General features: G+C 36.8%; 2 protein-coding genes across 2 annotated transcripts; both read right to left on the bottom strand.

Moving 5' to 3' along the window:
* Positions 1-608: 608 nt before the first annotated feature.
* On the bottom strand, positions 609-20,954 carry LOC115218509 (zinc finger protein 91-like). Its single transcript, XM_029788369.2, has 3 exons — positions 20,845-20,954; positions 17,991-19,233; positions 609-1,632 (listed from the first exon to the last, which is right to left on the bottom strand). Exons 2-3 carry the CDS (start codon positions 18,834-18,836, stop codon positions 781-783), a joined length of 1,698 nt encoding a protein of 565 aa, XP_029644229.2. The 5' UTR covers positions 18,837-19,233; positions 20,845-20,954; the 3' UTR covers positions 609-780.
* Positions 8,105-12,713, bottom strand: LOC115218680 (zinc finger protein 2 homolog). Its single transcript, XM_029788608.2, has 2 exons — positions 12,335-12,713; positions 8,105-9,530 (listed from the first exon to the last, which is right to left on the bottom strand). The coding sequence occupies exon 2, from the start codon at positions 9,163-9,165 to the stop codon at positions 8,548-8,550; it is 618 nt and encodes a 205-aa protein (XP_029644468.1). The 5' UTR covers positions 9,166-9,530; positions 12,335-12,713; the 3' UTR covers positions 8,105-8,547.
* Positions 20,955-21,559: the final 605 nt, after the last annotated feature.

Genomic DNA, 21,559 nt, shown 5'->3' with positions numbered 1-21,559 from the left:
TACAATATTTTAAATGAGAATTATCTTTACATTTCATCTGCAATATCATCCTGTTATTTATATCTCATTCACTTCCTCATAACATCAGATCAGATCTTCAAACAAATAGTGTCAATGAATTAAATAGCTTTAAAGCAAACAATCAGTGAAAATCAGTTTAGAAAATGTGCAAACAAGATTTGGTTATTAAAAAATAGAGAAAGAATAATTTCAGAGTAAACCAGTTTTATTTAGAGTTTAGATTATTATAAAAATACAAAGAGACTGTTGCAGTCAGAACTCTTGGAATTTACACTTGAAATGACAAAACGCTTGAGATGACAATCATTGTCATCATCATTCAACAGTGATGATGATGATGATGTGGTCCAATACATTCCAGCATGGACAATGGATATAGAAAAAACATTGATGATGATAATTCCTGAAATTTCTCCACCAATCTGTTTTTATGTAAAGTTTAATATCACAATGAAAAATTAACATTAATTTTCATCATAAACTCATGAAGGAACCATGTTGAAGATAAAATTATAAATATTACCAACAACAGCTTCTAGATAAAATACAATAATGATAAAACAAGAATCAACATAATATGCCTGAAGGAATATACATAACTTACAGAAAAAGTGTACCCACAAACCAGAAGTACATGACACACTTCTATACTATTTTAGTATGATGAAATACTATATGTTATGATTTGTTTGTTCCTTCTTATTTAGTTTCCTACATGGGTATGAATACAGACATTTAAGAGATTTTTCAGTCTTTCTCTCATGAAAGAATACAGACATGTTTAGCTAAATCATCCTGTTGAGAGAATGAATTACCACAGATATTACATGGATATAACTTTTCCCCCATATGAATACATTTGTGCTTAGTTAATAGGTTACTGTAAGAGAATGATTTACCACAGATATCACAATGATATGGCTTCTCTCTGGTATGAACACGTTTATGTACAATCACAGCAGTACGTTGAGAGAATGATTTACCACAGATATCGCAATGATACGGTTTTTCACCAGTGTGAATACGTTTATGTCCCTTTAAATCGTTACTCCGAATAAATGATTTACCACAAATATCACAATGATATGGTTTTTCTCCTGTGTGAATACGTTTATGATCAGTCAAAGAATTACTTCGAGGGAATGATTTACCACAGATATCACAGTGATATGGCTTTTCTCTTGTATGAATGCGTTTGTGTACAGTTACAGCAGGACTTTGAGAAAATGCTTTACCACAGATATCGCAATGATATGGTTTTTCTCCTGTATGAATTCGTTTGTGTCCTTTTAAATCACTACTTTGAACAAATGCTTTACCACAGATATCACAAGGGAATGGTTTTTCTCCTGTATGAATACGTTTGTGTCCTGTCAAGGCACTATTCTGAGGGAATGATTTACCACAGATATCACACCTATAAGGTTTCTCTCCTGTATGAATGTGTTTGTGTGTAGTTAGTTCGTCATTTCGAGCAAATGATTTCTCACAGATATCACAGTGATAGGGCTTTTCTCCTGTGTGAATACGTTTGTGCTTAATTAACTGGTTATTTTGATTGAACGACTTACCACAGAAATCACAATGATATGGTTTTTCTCCAGTATGAATGCGTTTGTGATCGGTCAAGTTGGTACTTTTAGAAAATGATTTACTACACATATCACACTGATAAGGTTTCTCTCCTGTGTGAATGCGTCTGTGTGTGGTTAAAATATCTTTACGAGTGAATGATTGGCCACAGATATCACACTGATATGGTTTCTCTCCTGTATGAACACGTCTATGAATAGTTAATTCATCTTTTCTCGAGAACCTTTTACCACAGATATCACAGTGATATGGTTTCTCTCCTGTATGAATGCGTACATGAGTAGTTAGATTACCTCTTGAAGTGAATGACTTTTTACAGATATCACATTCATATGAAGACTTTGACAAGCTTTTTGCCATCTTGAAACAGTTGCTTAACTCACTGAATAATAATTTTCCTTCTCTCACCACAATACATATGTCTGCTGCTTTCCTTTCTGTAATTTATTTCTAACAAATATTCCTTCTGCTGTCTCTATCATCTGAATGTGAATATATTTAAAATGCAGAATTGTATTATATTCATTCAAGCGAACGGCCTACACAAATCATTCAATGTAATTCATTAAATTTATGTGAAAATAGTTATATTTGTTCAGCAAAACATCATTTGTCCTTAAAAGATGATAAATATTGATGATGTTTCTCTTGTATAAAAAACAAAAATGTTTATGCCAGCTTCATCTCTGATTCTGAAATAATAAGGAAAACAGTATAAGATTTCAAGAATGCATAAACAGCATAAATTTAATTTCATTACTATATTTATAAATTGTAGTAGTGAACCTTGATCAGACCAACTGAATTCCTCCAGTGTATCTCTATAACTTTACATATGTAACAGAGCAGAGAAATATATTTTAACAATACATCATATCCTCAAAAGATAACTGTCTGCTTGCCTTCATGTTGTCCGATGGTTGGAAGCAAGAATCTCGGTTATGCAAGAAGTGTCATTTGTTTTCAGACTCTAGTGAACATGACTAGTAAAGGGACAGTATTACTTTACTTGGAAACAAGTGAAGGTTGCAGACAATACAAAATCTGCCTCAATTCTGTCTGACCCCCTGGACATTAAGACGTAAGAAAGAAAAACAAAAGCACAATATACTAGAGAAGTTGATATACCATCATTTTTATGTCAGCTTTTCCATGCTGTCAAAATTTTGAGGCTCCATGATTTTCCTGATACAAACCCTTTTGTCCCTTATGGCTCGCAGGAATGCACAATGTACATCCATATTACATTACGGCACATATTAAATTGTGCATATACATAAGATTATCCTTGACTTATGACCACTAGAAGCTAGGACTACCAGTAATAAACCAATAAGAGGGAACTGTTCATACTATCACATGCAATCTCCAGTTGTCTCATTCCATGATCTCAACTTTCCAGGACAAGGAACAACTTTTGGATGCTGAAAGACATTCAGCAGCCATGTGGACAACAATGATATCATACTTTTCTTCAGTTGCAAATATTCTTTTCTACTTTTTGAACAACTGAAATTATCATTTTGTAGATACTACTTTCAGAATTCCAATCATATTCTTCACACATCCAATTTTGTAAGTCTTGGATAAAATATCTTGCAAATAGCACTCTCTGAGAAAACATGTTTCGGTGCAGCAGAATTTTCCGTCACTAAAACTCATATTTCTTCATTTTCTGGAGGATGCTTCAGGGAAAAACAGTCAGAAAAGTTCGCCTGTTGATGTTGAAAATCAAACTGATGCATTAAGTTGTCTTAGTAAATTCTTGCTTCTTCTTTCTTTCCCTTTTTGTTTACCATGTTATACAAGCAAGAAATTTTTTAACAACAGCAGAAGTGTGAAAAAGATGTCAGTTGGGGATGAAAAATAATCAATAAACATGTAGTAGGCATGGCATCTTTGTTATATTTACTTGTAATCTTGCAAAGAAAAGGGAAAAGTATTCTACAGAAAGGCAAAAAAAGCGAAAAAATAAAAAAAAACAAGAGGTGGGAACAAACTGTTAAAAATGGAATTTTAAACAATTTTTTCAGGAATGGAATGGTAATTTCAGGATGAAGGGCGAAGAATTTTAAAAAACGTATTTTTTGAAAAAAAGAGAAATGGCAAGTATATAACAAGTCTTTCAAAATGAGAAATACAGAAGCATGATGAAAAAAAAATCACCTACAGGCGCAGGTGTGGCTGTGAGGTAAGAAGTTCGCTTCCCAATCGCATGCTTCTGGGTTCAGTCCATGGCACCTTGGACAGGTGTCTTCTACTATGATCCAGAGCCGACAAATGCTTTACGAAAGGATTCGATAGACGGAAACTGAAAGAAGCCGGGCGTGTGTGTGTCCTCTCCACCATCGCTTGACAACTGAAGTCGGTTTGTTTACGTCACCGTAACATAGCGTTTAGGCAAATAGTAACCGACATAGTAAGTACCTGACTTTAAAAAATAAGTACTAGGATCGATTTGTTCGTCTGAACCTTTGAGAGGCGATGCCCCAACCTGGCCGCAGTCTAATGACAGAAACAGGTAAAAGATATAGATCGTGAAAGGCGCGATGAAGTGTGGGTGTGAAGTTGGTAGTTTTTGTTATTTTATTTTATTTTATTTCTAATGTGAATTGTAAATATTTCAGAACAGACGAAGAACTGCAAAGAAATAAAACTCATGTGAATCGTGGCAGCTTTTCCGAAGGCGTGACTTAGAGGAACAGAGAGAGACTGAGACATTTCGAAAAAGCAAAGATACTGAATTCTTTTCTTTTTACTTATTTTTTTGTACAAGGTGATTGATATCTGATTTGCAAAGAGAGATTCTATAAAACGGCGAAAATACCAAAAAAAGATTACGAAAAAAAATCAGATAAATGCCATTTTATTACTGAGAGCAATTCCGAAAGCCACCCTATTTTTTGGTAGTATTTCTGTTGTTTGATACAAAGGAAATTACGATTCTGATAGAAATTTTGGCGGACAATCGTAATAAATTAGATTCATGAGGGGAAAGAAAAACCCTCCCAATTCTTTGCTTTTTCATTCCACAAGGAGAAACGACGGTTATTCCGAAGATCCGTCTTGAAAATATTTTATATCGATTCAAACACTATAAATACTCACTTTTCCGTTTACCTTTATAATTTCTTTGATAAATTCGATTAACATGCGACAAAGTTCTTCGCCGGAAATGATTCTGGTCGATGCCAGGCGGAAGTAACAGAATCCGAAAAATAAAACATTTATTATTATAAATAGAAAACCAAAAATATGGTAACGTTTAGAGCAGCGCTTCTTATTCAGGCCCTATGCCTTATAATAAAGATTTCTAGAGCAGCACTTCGTAAACTTTTTTACATTCATGACCCCATATTCCCTCACTAGATTTTTCGCGGATATCTTTATATATAAAAGTCAAGTTGTGTGTCTGTCTCCTACGATTTAGATTCCTAACTACTCCCACATTTTGCGGTGCAGTTTAACCAAAACCGGTTATCATATCGATTCATATCGAGCCCTCCTGGGTATTAGCGCGCGTCTACGATGAGTCTACAATTTAAAAAATAATTTACCATCATTTTTTTCCATTTTAATGCATTTTTTCGCTATTATATAAGGGAAGTAACTCTCTAAAAATGTCTACGAAGAGTCAACGATTTAAAAAAAATTTACCATAATTTTTTTTCCATTTTTAATGCATTATTTTGCTATATTTTGGCTATAACTCTCTAAAAATGCTTTATAGTTATTTCCCTTACAAATCCGAGCAACGCCGGGCGATACTGCTAGTTGAATATAAAACATAGAAATAAATACATAAATCATTTATTTTTTTGCTGAATAATATACATATTTTTTTTAAAAAAAGTAGTTATATTATTTGTCAAAATAAAAGTAGTTTTAAATTTGTTTCGAGTACAAAAGTAGGCCAAAGTAAAAAAAATCAGTGTGCCCCCATGTACCTGTTTTTGTTGCCTAGCAAATTAAACTTTGGTTTAGCATTCGACACTGCAGGACATAAAGCAAATTCTACTTTTTTCAGCCTTGAACGATTAAAGCTGAAAAAATCCTTTCACATAGGTATGTGGTGCTAAATGACAAAATAAAATGTAATGCGATTTCGGAAATAACATATAAACAGAACTTCGCGACCCCAACATTTCGGGTACTACTTCAAAAGAGTGGTCCCGGTGCGCGCACTCGCGTACTAGTGCATCTGCGCTAGCAAGTCGTGACTATCCGATCCTAACTTTGTGTTTTCGTGTTTTATTTAGTTTGTTTTTAAAAAATTATTTACTTTGTGTAAAAAAATTATTGGATCTTTTCGGTTTGAACGGCAGTTTTTTCTAGCGCTGTCATATGAAATTATCACCCATAATTATGACCCTAGTATCGATCTATTGCATTTCAATCTGTTTTAGGGTTAGAGTTAGGGGTGGTGGGGGAAGGGTATATTTTTTTCTTCACAAATGTAAATAAACCCAATCTGTTTCTTAAACGAGGGACATATTCATACGGCACAGAATGTTTTTTTTTTACCTCAATAGACGTCATTGATTGGTTGAAATTGCAGAAATTGAAGGAAAAAAACAACAAATATAGAATTTTCTCAATAAAGCCACGAGAAAAAGATGTTTTATAAACACATTCTACCAGTATACGAAGTTTAAAAGTGTTTAGTTACGTGGAAATTATTTTAAAAAACTGCCGTTCAAACCGAAAACATCCAAATTATTAATTTTGTTTTATTTACTTTGCTAGGTAGTCGTTGTAGGATCGACTAGTCACGACTAGCTGGCGCGTATGCGCGAGTACGCATGTGCGCACTGGGACCACTCTTCTTAAGTAGAACCACATTCCGTTTTGAAGTTTAGGAAACGCTGACTTAGGGATTTATAATTACACATAGTTTCGTGGTTATTCAGTTAACAACTATGGATTGACCAGTGCTGAATACGCAGGGCTGGTCAGTAATGGAGCTGTGAGTTCGACTCCTGGACCTGGTTGTGTGTTCTGTCCTTACCTTCTGCAAAATGGATATCTCAACGTTCTCATTCATCATCCAATTCTTTACATCTGTAAATCTAGCTCATTTTGGAGGGCATTTTTAGGATTTTATTCTAATCTAAGCTGCTATTCTACATGTTTTTGGTGACAATTTCAGCATTGTTCATCACAAAATGGCTGAAAAACACATTTATAAGAAAGAGTATTTTGCTTCATGCTCCTCGTTTGCCAATTCTACTCATAAGAAAGAAGCAAATAATACAATGTGGCTGTAGGTTATGACACCCAGGCAACAGTTAACTACAATGTTGCCTCTCTAGTCATTGGGTGAGACACCTTTCTAGACAACTTGATTAATATATTGTAGCACGTAAGAAGTACCATCCGACCGTGGCCGTTTGCCAGCCTCATCTGGCACCTGTGCCGGTGGCATGTAAAAAGCACCCACTACACTCACGGAGTGGTTGGCATTAGGAAGGGCATCCAGCCATAGAAACATTGCCAGATCAGACTGGGCCTGGTGCAGCCTTCTGGTTTCCCAGGCCCCAATTGAACCATCCAACCCATGCTAGCATGGAAAGTGGACGCTAAACGACGATGATGATGATGTGACTTGGCTATGCTCCACTCCACCAGACATTTTAAACATATCAACAGTAATTTCTGATAAATGAGGACCTTTCCTTGTCTTCATAACCTTAATTGCTTCATCTATCATACTTGATGTCAATTCAGATAGCTGGCCTCTCTGTTGTGTTCTCATCAGAAAAACTTTCCTTCCATTCTTATATCCACAGACACACACACAAATATACACACATCATCATTTAACATCCGTTTTCCATGCTGACATAGGTAAGACAGTTTGCCATGAGAAGGGAAACCAGAGAGCTACACCAGGCTCCAGTCTGGTTTCTGTGGTTGGGTGCTCTTCCTGATGCCAACCACTCCAGAGTGTACCAGGTGCCTTTCACATGTCACCAGTACAGGTGTTTTTTATAAGGGCCACCAGCACATCAGAGTTTAAATACAACCTAGATTGACTTTACCTTTCATGCTTTCAGTGTCTATAAATTAAGCTTCAGTCAAGTACTGGGACTGATGCATTCAACTAAAACCCTTCCCCAAAATTTCAGGGTGACGACCAAATCTGAGACTGGAGAAGAGCTTCAGCCAGACCAGACATCAGGGTGGAACAGTGAGGTAGACAGGTTTGGAAAGACGGGAAAGATGGAGAGACTTAAAAAGCAAGCTTGGTAACAGGTTCACTCAGTAAGAGCAAAAGCAGAAATTAAGAAGATTGCAGTGTGAGGATCTAGAGATGCTCTGAGGGTCAGAGACTTGAAGAGTTCCAGATTGCTAGACAGTGTACAAGAGAGTATCAAGATGTTGAGGATAAGTGTCAACGAATTAAATAGCTTTAAAGTGAACAGTTGGTGAAAATCAGTTTAGAAAATGTGCAAACAAGATTTGGTTATTAAAACATAAAGAAAGAATAATTTCATAGTAAACCAGTTTTATTTAGAGTTTAGATTATTATAAAAATACAAAGAGACTGTTGCAGTCAGAACTCTTGGAATTTACACTTGAAATGACAAAATGCTTGAGATGACAATCATTATCATCATTCAATGATGATGATGATGATGTGGTTCAACACATTCCAGCATGGACAATGGACATAGAAAAAACATTGATGGTGATAATTCAAAAAATTACTCCACCAATTTTGTTTTTATGTAAAGTTTAATATTTATCACAGATATCGCAATGATATAGTTTTTCTCCAGTATGAATATGTTTGTGATGACGCAAAAGATTGTTTTGGAGGAATGATTTACAACAGATATCACAAATATATCGGCTTTCTCCTGTATGAATACGTTTGAGTACAGTCAAGGCACTATTTTGAGGGAATGATTTGCCACAGATATCACACCTCTAAGGTTTCTCTCCTGTATGAATGTGTTTGTGTGTAGTTAACTCATCATTTCGAGCAAATGATTTGTCACAGATATTACAGTGATATGGCTTTTCCCCTGTGTGAATACGTCTGTGCTTAATTAACTGGTTATTTTGATTAAACGATTTACTACAGAAATCACATTGGTATGGTTTTTCTCCAGTATGAATGCGTTTATGATCGGTCAAATTGGTACTTTTAGCGAATGACTTACTGCACAAATTACACTTATATGGTTTCTCACCTGTATGAACACGTACATGAACAGTTAAATCACCAGTTCTAGTGAACCTTTTACCACAGATATCACAGTGATATGGCTTCTCTCCTGTATGAACACGTCCGTGTGTGGTTAAAATATCTTTACGAGTGAATGATTGACCACAGATATTACACTGATATGGTTTCTCACCTGTATGAATACGTACATGAACAGGTATTTCACCCTTTCTAGCGAACTTTTTACCACAAAAATTACAGCGAAATGGTTTCTCTCTTGTATGAATACGTATGTGATCAGCTAAATTACTTCTTGAACTTAATGACTTGTTACAGATATTACATTGATATGAAGACTTTGCTAAGCTTTTTGCCATCTTTTCAGTACCAAAAGTACAGTTGTTTAACTCATTCACTGATAATTTTCCTTCTTTCACCACAATATATAGTCTGCTGCTTTCCTTTCTATAATATATTTCTAACAAACATTCCTTCTGCTGTTTCCATCATCTGGATGCAAAGTTCTTTATAAATTTATCTGAATATATTTAAAATGCAGAATTGCATTGTACTCATTCAAGCAAACGGCCTACACAAATCATTCAACGTAATTCATTAAATTTATGTGAAAATAGTTATATTTGTTCAGTGTAACATCATTTGTCCTTAAAAGATGATAAATATTGATGAAGCTTCTGGTGTATAAAAAACAAAAATGTTTATGCCAGCTTCATCTCTGATTCTGAAATAATAAGGAAAAGAGTATAAGATTTCAAGGATAAATAAACAGCATAAATGTAATTTCATTACTATACTTATAAATTGTAGAAATGAAACCTTGATCAGAACAACTAAATTCCTCCAGTGTATCTCTATAATTTGTTTCCAGTCTTCTGTGAACATGACCAGTAAAGGGACAGCATTACCTTACTCAGTTTATTATTCGCTGTGCTGATTTTTGACAAGACAGATGGAATATTTTGAGCTGCTTGGCAGTGGTTTGTCGGTGAGTGTCATACCAGTGGAAAGGAATGTATTTGGACCTTAGCGAATATGAACTATTCTCAGCAGAGGATGAGCTCGTTAAGGCGGTAAACAGAATTGACAAACATTTGGAAAGAGCAAAGAGTTTTGCTGAGGCTGCAGGGGTAAAGAAAAGGGAAGTGGACCTAACCGGACTCAAGTAGCTGTGTAAGATGACACAGAAGGTGGGCAGTGATGTAAAGTTATTACCCCCGAAAAGGGTTATGGTAAATATGGAAAAGAAGACCATTACCTACAAGGTGCTCTCTGTGGAGAGTAGGAAGGTGGAGCGGATGGAGATGGAAAAAGTAGAAAAAGCTCTGAAGGGGCTTTCGAAGGAAGTGACATATATAGCGAAAGGAAATGGATATGGGACGGTGGTTGTCCAGTTTAGGACAGTGGAGGAGGCAAAGAGGCTGGTGAGTACAACTGTAAAAAACGGAGGAATTAGTACTCCTACTCATGTACCTTGGAAGAAAGACTTCTAAGGTGAGGGTAGAAGGAATTCCACCCGATATAGAAGTGGCTTGGGTTGCAGCAGCCGTCCTCATTGGAAGTGAGGTGGAGGTGGCTGTCCTCCAAGCCACAGAGACGGAGGTAGGAGGATATAAAGGAAAAATATTGGAAATTATACAAACGTAGTTGAAGCAGCTGGAAAATTTGGCGGAAAGTGACATTGGGAGAAATAATATTGAGAGTATGGCTAGAGGGCAGAATTCCGTGATGCTTTAAATGTGGCCAAAAAGGCCACGTTAGAGCACACTGCCCTCTACAGAAGAAAACAATAGATGAAACAACCAGTTGCAGAGACGGAGGAGAAAAAAAGAGGATGAAATGAAAGACGGAGGAAAGGAGGAAGAATGGATAGTAACAGAGAGTAGAAGGAAGAAGAGGAAGAAAAGAAAGAACACTGAGTGTGATGTGGTACCCCAGTCCAACTCCATCCCACCCAAGACCACTCAGACCCACCCACTCCCTTTCCCCCACAGGAAAAAAAGTGAAAGAAAAAGAGCAGACACCACAGAATTTAGAAGACCCTTCCCCCGGTGAAAAAGGTTACGAAAGAATGTTGTCATTGAGTGATAGCGAGCGCGGAAATAGAGGGACTAGACCAGGGACTAAAGAAGAATTCGGACTCAGAGGTAGCGAGTGGTGTTACTCAGCGTGGGATGAGTAGCACACTCATCATATTTTCATTTTCACATATCATGCATGTTATCATAACCTTAATTTCATCATCATCATCGTTTAACGTCCGTTTTCCATGCTAGCATGGGTTGGACGGTTCGACCGGGATCTGGGAAGCCAGGGGGCCGCACCTGGCTCCATATTCATTTTCATGTTACTCACAGTATCATATTTTATTTCTACATATTTTTAATTGTTATATGTCCCCTCTATGTTTTGTAGTGTCCCCCTATGTTATGACTTTATGGCAAAATATTGAAATAAAGAAGCTTGCCTCCGGTTTATTGTTTTGGTTGGTTCAACTACTGACGTGTTTTTTGGCTGCCCAACCGGTTTGATATTTTCCCACTTGTTTAATGGAGGGGCGTCGTGTGATGAGTTGTGAAAATTTGAATTATTCTTCTTCAGATTTTGTGTCGTCTGAGGAAGAAATGGTAAAAATGTTTGAAGAAAACTGATGAAGTAAGGAGACAAAAGAAAAAAGCGAAGACACGAGGCTGGATGAATTGAATAAATTCAAGGGAATGATTAAAAGGGGGCGGGAACGAAGTGAAAGGTGTTCCCCACCAAAGAAGTTTTAAAAGAAAAGAAAAATGAGAAAACAATAATTTACTGAACATACTCGGCGCAGGAGTGGCTGTGTGGTAAGTAGCTTGCTTACGAACCACATGGATCTGGGTTCAGTCCCACTGCGTGGCATCTTGGGCAAGTGTCTTCTACTATAGCCTCGGGCCGACCAAAGCCTTGTGAGTGGATTTGGTAGACGGAAACTGAAAGAAGCCCGTCGTATATATATATATATATATATATTTAAGCGTGTGTGTGTTTGTGTGTCTGTGTTTGTCCCCCCAACATCGCTTGACAACTGATGCTGGTGTGTTTATGTCGCTGTAACTTAGCGGTTCGGCAAAAAGAGACCGATATAATAAGTACCGGGCTTACAAAAGAATAAGTCCCGGGGTCGGGTTTCTCGATTAAAGGCGGTGCTCCAGCATGGCCGCAGTCAAATGACTGAAACAAGTAAAAGAGGATAGCAGCTAGGAAAATAGAAAAGGCACTTGAACAAATCTGGTAGGGGATATAATGAAAAAAAAAGCTCTGAGAAATTCTACTTCATTAGTGACAACTATTTCGAAAGCCACTGAAAAACTTTTTGTAGTTTTTCCTGTTTTTAATATAAAAGAAATTACGATTCTGAGAGAAATTTTAAATGATTAAGAAAAAAACAATCCAAATTCTTTGCTCTTTTCATTCTACAAGGAGAAAAGACAGTCATATTCCGAAGATCCGTCTTGAAAATATCTTTCTATCGATTTAAACACTATAAATACTCACTTTTCCGTTTTACCTTTATATTTTCTTGGATAAATTCGATTAAGACGAGAGAAAGTTCTTCTCCGGAAATGATTTTGGTCGATGCCAGGCGGAAATATAATAACATGGATATTTATTCTTACACATCGTTTCGTAGTTATTCTTTTAATAACTATGGATTGATCAGCATTTGACTGCTCAGGCTAGGTTTTTCTTCGACTAAACAACGACGTAGGAGCTATAGAACGTCTACGTATTTGTACGATCTGCCAGAAATAACTGTCAAATTTCCCTCAAGTTATACCCTTCAATCTTGATTGGAATACTAAGTTCATTAATGTATTCCACGCTATACAATGCCACAATGCTGTGTATGTGTTTGTTATTAATATATACAATATATTTATAATATATAACGGGAGTGGCTGTGTGGTAAGTAGCTTGCTAGCCAACCACATGGTTCCGGGTTCAGTCCCACTGCGTGGCATCTTGGGCAAGTGTCTTCTGCTATAGTCCCGGGCCGACCAATGCCTTGTGAGTGGATTTGGTAGACGGAAACTGAAAGAAGCCTGTCGTATATATGTATATATATATATATATATATATATATATATGTATGTGTGTGTGTGTGACTGTGTTTGTCCCCCTAGCATTGCTTGACAACCGATGCTGATGTGTTTACGTCCCCGTAACCTAGCGGTTCGGCAAAAAGAGACCGATAGAATAAGTACTGGGCTTACAAAGAATAAGTCCCCGGGTTCGATTTGCTCGATTAAAGGCGGTGCTCCAGCATGGCCGCAGTCAAATGACTGAAACAAGTAAAAGAGTAACACAATAACAAAGAGGAAAATTAACTTAGGATTACCACTTTAGAAAGTATATTTAGATGTGTGCATGTGTGAAATGTATAAATGTATGTTTTACATGAGGGTAGCAATAGATATCAGAAGGCAACGTTTTTTTCCTTTTTGTTAATCAACAGCAATTTATTCCTTGATCACACATGAAGTAGTAGACACATCAGTGATAAGTGTTCAAGGCCACAGGGTGTTGCGAGACACGAGTTAATTTCTTAATAAGCATCAAGTGAGTTAGATTCGGTACTTGGCTGCAAATCGAAAATATCCAATGAGTTTCATTGTGGTTGTGAGGCGAGGTAGAAATACCATAGTTGTATGAATGCTGTTTTCTGATTGCCGTTAATTCAACAACATTTTGTTGTCTGGACAAACGACCAATTTCATATTTTGATGTCTTCTCAAGAACTGATTATTGACTTTCAAAATACGTGCTTCACCGCTGGGTCACCTGTATCCTTCTGTAGTCAACAGTGATAGGATGTTTTGGACATGGTTATTATTATGTATTATCATCTCTGACTTGTAATGGAAGTCATACCACCACAAGAGAAGGTGCAATTTTTAATCTGGTTCATAGAGACCAAATCAGACACTCAAGTTCAGTGGAATTAATGGGTGAAGAATGGAAAACAACGACCAACTCATGTAAGCATCAGAGCCTGGCATGAAAAGTTTACAGAATCAAGACATCCTCATCATTTAACAGCCGTCTTCTTTTTTAACATAAGTTGGACAATTTGAGAGGAGCTAGCAAGCCAGAGAACTGCATCAGACACTGCCAGGGTTTCTATAGCTGGATGCCCTTCCTAACGTCAACCACTTTACAAAGTGTACTGCATGCTTCTTATGTGGCACCAACACCTGTGGAGTTACCAAGTATTTTGCAAAACAAAGACCTCTCAGCTGGGTGAGGGAACAGGGCCAAAAGAAGAAGCTTTGTGCAAGGTGAGAGCTTAGAGTATAATAGAGGGATAGTAATAGATGTCTTACTGTACTTGGCTGCTCCTACAGAAAACAAGGCCCGTATGACCAAAAACATCTATGGAATACTTTGAGCAAATTCATGCACCAATTCAACATAGTACTACAAAGACCAGTTAAGTCTACCATAGTCAACAATACATAAAGTTTTGCACAGGAAACAGAGGTTCTATGCTTATAAAATGCAACTTTTGCAAGTACTTCAGCCCAAATGAAACCATTTGTGGTGGACATGTTAGACACCAACAACAGGATCTGGGGTTCAGAAAACCCACACAAATAGAACTGGAGAGAAGCAGTCCAAAAGTCAATGTCTGGTGCAGCCTCATGTTACATTGAGAAATTGGCCCATTCTTCATTGCAAAAGAAACAATTATTTCCAACACTTACCTTGATTTTTTACAAGAATTTGTTGTGCTACATTGGCACCAATTGCAACCAACAGTTACTGTTGCATTGCCCCCATTGTTAGTTGAGTGTTCCAGAGTTTCTTAATGAAACTTTCCCATTCATTTCTTTTGTTCTGATAGATTCTGGACACCCTGTATGTATGTATGTATAAGGGAGTGGAATCGGGGTCCTGTCAAAGACTTTCTTCATATCAACAAAAGTCAAGTACAGAGGTTTATTTTTGGTTAATTACTTCTACAGCTACCTCTCTAGGTACATAGCATCACTAGTGCTTCTCCCTTGCACAAAACCAAACTGTGACTCATCTAAACTCTCTTCCTAATTACTTCAGCAATGATCTGTTTTGCAACTTCTATCACCTTTGTAATTACTCTTGCAAAGGCATCTTCTTCATCTATTTAACAGTTGACTATAATGCTGCCTCTCTAGTCATTGGGTGTGACACCTTTCTAGACAACTTGATTAATATATTGGTGACTAGGCTATGCTCCACTCCACCAGACATTTTAAACACATCAACAGTAATTTCTGATGGATGAGGACCTTTCCTTGTCTTCATAACCTTAATTGCTTTATCTATCATTTCCATGCATATATATATATACACACATATCATCAGACATCATTTAATGCCTGTTTTCCATGCTGACATAGGTTAGACAGTTTGCCATGAGACGAGGAAACCAGAGAGCTACACTAGGCTCCAGTCTGGTTTCTGTGGCTGGGTGCTCTTCCTAATGCCAACCACTCCAGAGTGTACCAGGTGCCTTTCACATGTCACCAGTACAGGTGTTTTTTATAAGGGCCACCAGCACATCTGGGTTTAAATACAACCTAGGTTGACTTTACCTTTCATCCTTTCAGTGTCTATAAATTAAGTATCAGTCAAGTACTGGGATTGATGTATTCAACTAAACCCCTTCCCCAGAATATCAGGCCCTTGCACCAGTAGCAAGAAGGTTTATCATCATTACAACATTCTGAGGGTGACAGACCAAATCTGAGACTGGAGAAGAGCTTCAGCCAGACCAGACATCAGGGTGGAATAGTGAGGTAGACAGGGCCATAACACGAGGAGACAGGTTTGGAAAAACGGGAAAGATGGAGAGACTTAAAAAGCAAGCTTGGTAACAGGTTCACTCAGTAAGAGCAAAAGCAGAAATTAAGAAGATTGCAGTGTGAGGATCTAGAGATGCTCAGAGGGTCAGAGACTTGAAGAGTTCCAGATTGCTAGACAGTGTACAAGGGAGATCAAGATGTTGAGGATAAAAATGTGTGCGAGTGGAAAATGGCCTGTGTGCACAAAGTGACTCTGAAAAGTGTGAAAGTGCTACTATGAAAAGTTATTAAATGTGGAAAATTATTTAGCAGTGGAGGAGGATGTCCTGAAAGTGTAGATGCTACAATAAAAATAGGATGGAAAAAGTTCAGAGCTTTTACCTCCTTCAGCAACAACAGATCCCTCTTTCTGATTGAAGGATGATTGTTTGTGTATGATAGTGAGACAATGACTTTGACAGAAGAGGACATGCAATGACTAGAAAGGAATAAATCTTGTATGTTTCACCTTTACATTGCAGCAAATATGTAACCTAAAATCAAATTCCCTTCAATTCTCATTCTCTAAACCCATCACTCCACCATTTATGGTACAACTCGGTTGCTGTAATCACATGAGAGCAAAGTTAGAACATACAATATCCCTTCCCCACTCCCTTTCAAATGCTCCCCATTTAGTTGTGGGAGCCTTTTCCCCTCTTCCCTGTTCTTTTTCTGTGTCTCAAGTTATCCAGCCACCTGAACAGTGCTACTGACAAGAAGAAAGCACCCTTCCTAAAGAAGACCATTCTGTAAAGTGGTAGGCTTTAGGAAGGCCATCCAGCTACAGAAACTATGAATATTGCAATGACTCATAGAGAGGTTTTGTATTATCATGTTGTTTGTTCTTGATGCAATTAGCAATCATACATGTAAGTTTCTATACTACAATATTTTAAATAAATGTAAAATGATGATAATATCACATTTTAATATTATCTGAGGATATTTGAAGGTGGGGGATCTAACAGAATGATTAGCACACCAAGCAAAATGATCAGCAACATTTCATCTGCCTTTACGTTCTGGGTTCAAATTGCACTGAAGTCAACTTTGCTTTCATCATTTCATGGCAATAAAATGAGTACCAGTTGAACTCTGGCATCAATGTAATTGACTTACCCCCAACTCCCTTGAAGTTGCTGGCCCTCTGCCAAAATTTGAAACCAATATTATCTGAGAATGGGGAATATCTTGTCTTTAGACAACCTCTCACTTGGCTCTCGTCAACCAACTTCCTATATCACATCTCCACAACAAAGCCACCATCATCACCATTTCATCTACAATATCATCCTGTTATTTATATCTCATTCACTTCCTCATAACATCAGATGAGATCTTCTAACAAATAGTGTCAACGAATTAAATAGCTTTAAAGCAAACAATCAGTGAAAATCAGTTTAGAAAATGTGCAAACAAGATTTGGTTATTAAAACATAAAGAAAGAATAATTTCAGAGTAAACCAGTTTTATTTAGAGTTTAGATTATTATAAAAATACAAAGAGACTATTGCAAATGCTTGAGATGACAATTATTATCATCATCATTCAATGATGATGATGTGGTCCAACACATTCCAGCATTGACAATGGACATAGAAAAAACATTGATGGTGATAATTCAAAAAATTACTCCACCAATTTTGTTTTTATGTAAAGTTTAATATTACAAATTAACATTAAATTTCCCCATAACTCATGAAGGAACCATGTCAAAGTTTAAATTATGGACGTTACCAACAACAGAATTAGCTTCTAGATAAAATACAATAATTATAAAACAAGAATCAACATAATATACCTGAAAGAATATACATAACTTACAGAAAAAGTGTACCTACAATCCAGATATATAATAAGTACGTTATATACTTCTATACTATTTTAGTATAATGAAATACTATATTTTATGATTGGTTTGTTCCTTCTTATTTAGTATCATGCATGGATATGAATGTATACTGTTAAGAGATTTTTCAGTCTTTCTCTCATGGAAGAATACAGACATGTTTAGCTAAATCATCCTGTTGAGAGAATAAATTACCACAGCTATTACAATATGGCTTTTCTCGCATATGAACACGTTTGTGCTGAGTTAATACATTTCTGTAAGAGAATGATTTACCACAGATATCACACTGATATGGCCTTTCTCCAGTATGAATACGTTTGTGATCAGTCAAAGAATCATTTCGAGTGAATGATTTACCACAGACATCACAGTGATATGGCTTTTCTTTTGTATGAATAGGCTTGTGTACAGTCACAGCAGGTCTTTGTGAAAATGCTTTACCACGAATACGAGGCTTTTCTCCGGTATGAACACGTTTGTGTACAGTTACAGCAGTACTTTGAGTGAATGATTTACCGCAGATATCACAATGATATGGTTTTTCTCCAGTATGAATACGTATGTGACTACGCAAACTATGACTTCGAGGGAATGATTTACCACAGATATCACAGTGATATGGTTTTTCTCCTGTATGAATTCGTTTATGTCCCTTTAAATCATTACTTCCAACAAATGCTTTACCACAAATATCACAAATAAATCGTTTTTCTCCAGTATGAATACGTTTGTGTACAGTCAAAGCATTATTTACAAAGTATGATTTACCACAGATATCACACCTATAAGGTTTCTCTCCTGTATGACTGAGCTTGTGTGTAGTTAACTCATCATTTCGAGAGAATGATTTGTCACAGATATCACAGTGATATGGCTTTTCCCCTGTATGAATACGTTTGTGTTTAGTTAGCTGATTATTTTGATTGAATGATTTACCACAGAAATTACAATGATATGGTCTTTCTCCAGTATGAATGCGTTTATGATCAGTTAAGTTAGTAATCGTAGAGAATGATTTACTACACATATCACACTGATAAGGTTTCTCTCCTGTGTGAATACGTTTATGTGTAGTTAAAATATCTTTACGAGTGAATGATTGGCCACAGATATCACACTGATATGGTTTCTCTCCTGTATGAACACGTCTATGAATAGTTAATTCATCTTTTCTAGAGAACCTTTTACCACAGATATCACAGTGATATGGTTTCTCTCCTGTATGAATACGCATATGTGTTGTTAGATTACCTCTTGAACTGAATGACTTTTTACAGATATCACACTCAGATGAAGACTTTGACAAGCTTTTTGCCATCTTTTCAGAGCAAACAATAACAGTTGCTTAACTCACTGAATAATAATTTTTCTTCTCTCGCCAAAATATATTATGTTTGCTGCTTTCCTTTCTATAATTTATTTCTAATAAATTTTCTTCTGCTGTGTGTCCATCATCTGGATGCAAAGTGCTTCATTAATTTATCTGAATATATTTAAAATGCAGAATTGCATTGTACTCATTCAAGCGAACGGCCTACACAAATGTTGTTAGTAATCTTACCCAGAGGAAATCGTTCAATATAATTTATTAAATTTATGTGAAAATAGTTATATTTGTTCAGCAAAACATCGTTTGTCCTTAAAAGATGATAAATATTGATGATGCTTCTCTTGTATAAAAAACAAAAATGTTTATGCCAGCTTCATCTCTGATTCTGAAATAATAAGGAAAACAGTATAAGATTTCAAGGATAAATAAACAGCATAAATTTAATTTCATTACTATACTTATAAATTGTAGAAGTGACGTAAAAAGCACCATCCGACTGTGGCCGTTTGCCAGCCCCGTCTGGCACGTAAAAAGCACCCACTACACTCACGGAGTGGTTGGCATTTGGAAGGGCATCCAGCCGTAGAAATATTGCCGGACCAGACTGGGCATGGTGCAGCCTTCTGGCTTCCCAGACCCCAGTTGAACCATCCAACCCATGCTAGCATGGAAAGCGGATGCTAAATGATGATGATGATAACAGAGCAGAGAAATATATTTTAACAATACATCATATCCTAAAAAGATAACTGATCCTTGCCTTCATGTTTGGAAGCAAGAAGTGTCATTTGCTTTCAGACTCTAGTGAACATGACTAGTAAAAGGACAGCATTACTTTACTTGGAAACAAATGAAGGTTGCAGACAATACAAAATCTGCCTCAATTCTGTCTGACCCCTTGGACATTAAGACGTAAAAGAGAAAACAAAAACCCACATACTAGAGAAGTTGATATATCAACATTTTCATGTCAGCTTTTCCATGCTGTCAAAATTTTGGGGCTCTGATTTTCCTGATACAAACCCTTTTGTGGTGTTTGCCGATAGTCCTGTCTGTGAGACAAGTTTCACACCGTGTAAACAACGAGTGTATGACGCATGTGTTTATTTGGCTTAAAGATGTATGCACGCTTGCAGCATATCCTGTGCATTCATTTTAGTAATGGTGATGCAGCACCCATCAACAAATGTGTAGTGCTCGCTATTAAATCGCGTTTTACTTTAAGCACCGAGCATTCCAGCCATAGAGCAGGCTACAGTAAGGTAGCCACACAATTTTGTAACAGTGTTATTTCTACGTACAGGATAATACTATGCCTTAATCCACAAATGTGGTCCCGTTGTCCGTGAAGTACTAGGGTCCACTTTTATACGGGGGCTATAGAAAATGCGCAATTTTTGGGCCAAAGATAAGCAGTCATCTTTTAAATTGAGATTAACTGTTACTCAAGTATATACGATAGATCGTGAAAGGCGCGATGAAATGTGAGGTGCAGTTGGTAGTTTGTTTATTTTAATTCTAATGTGACTTGAAAATATTTCAGAAGAGACGGGAAATTGGAAAGAAAATTAATTCATGTGAATCGTGGCAGCTATTGAGAGGGAGAGAAAGACCGAGACAATTCAAAAAGTAAAGATACTGAATTCTTTTCTTTTTTTCTGTTTTAGGAAGGCGATCGACATCTGTTTTGTGAGGTGAAATTCTATAAAATGGTGAAAATACCCCAAAAGAACGAAAAATAAAATCTGAGGAATTCTTTTTATTAGTGACGAAAGCCACCCTATTTTTTGGTAATATTTCTGTTGTTTGATACAAAGGAAATTACGATTCTGATGGAAATTTTGGCGGACAATCGTAATAAATTAGATTCATGAAGGGGAAGAAAAACCCTCCCAATTCTTTGCTTCTTTTCATTCCCCACAGAGAAAAGACAGTCATATTCCGAAGATCGGTCTTGAAAATATTTAATATCGATTTAAACACTATAAATACTTACTTTTCCGTTTTACTTTATATTTTCTTTGCTAATTTCGATTAACATGCGACAAAGTTCTTCGCCAGAAACGGTTTTGGTCGATGCCAGGCGGAAGTAACAGAATCCGAATAAAACCAAAATAAAGATACATTTAGAGATCAATTATTACACATAGTTTCGTACTTATTCTGTTAACGACCATGTATTGCCCACCGGCGGTGGTAAAAGGTACGTACACCACCTTGTACGCGAGATGGCAGAACCGTTAGCATGCCGGGCAAAATGCCTTGCGGTATTTCGTCTGTCGCTACGTTCTGAGTTCAAATTCCGCCGAGGTCGACTTTGCCTTTCATCCTTTCGGGGTCGATAAATTAAGTACCAGTTACGCACTGGAGTCGATGTAATCGACTTAATACCTATGTCTGTCCTTGTTTGGCCCCCGTTTTGGGCGTAACGAAAACCCTAACCCTAAACACCGGGTGTACATATTCTCACTTTCGCCTTGACTAGCACTGAATAGTCAGAGCTGTTCAGCCATGGGTTTTCTTGGCCTAAACAACGACGTGGGAGCAATGGAGCCTCTACGTACTTGTAAGATTTGCTAGAAATAACTGAAATTTGTCTCAAGTTATACCAATCGAATCTGTCTCATCTCATACTCTTTTACTTGTTTCAGTCATTTGACTGTGGCCATGCTGGAGCACCACCTTTTAGTCAAGCAAATCGACCCCATGCC

This window comes from Octopus sinensis, linkage group LG13, assembly GCF_006345805.1.
Source record: "Octopus sinensis linkage group LG13, ASM634580v1, whole genome shotgun sequence".
Taxonomy (NCBI): Eukaryota; Metazoa; Mollusca; class Cephalopoda; order Octopoda; family Octopodidae; genus Octopus; species Octopus sinensis.
The sequence above is the reverse complement of the archived record's forward strand: the minus strand, read 5'-3'. Positions and strand labels throughout refer to the sequence as shown.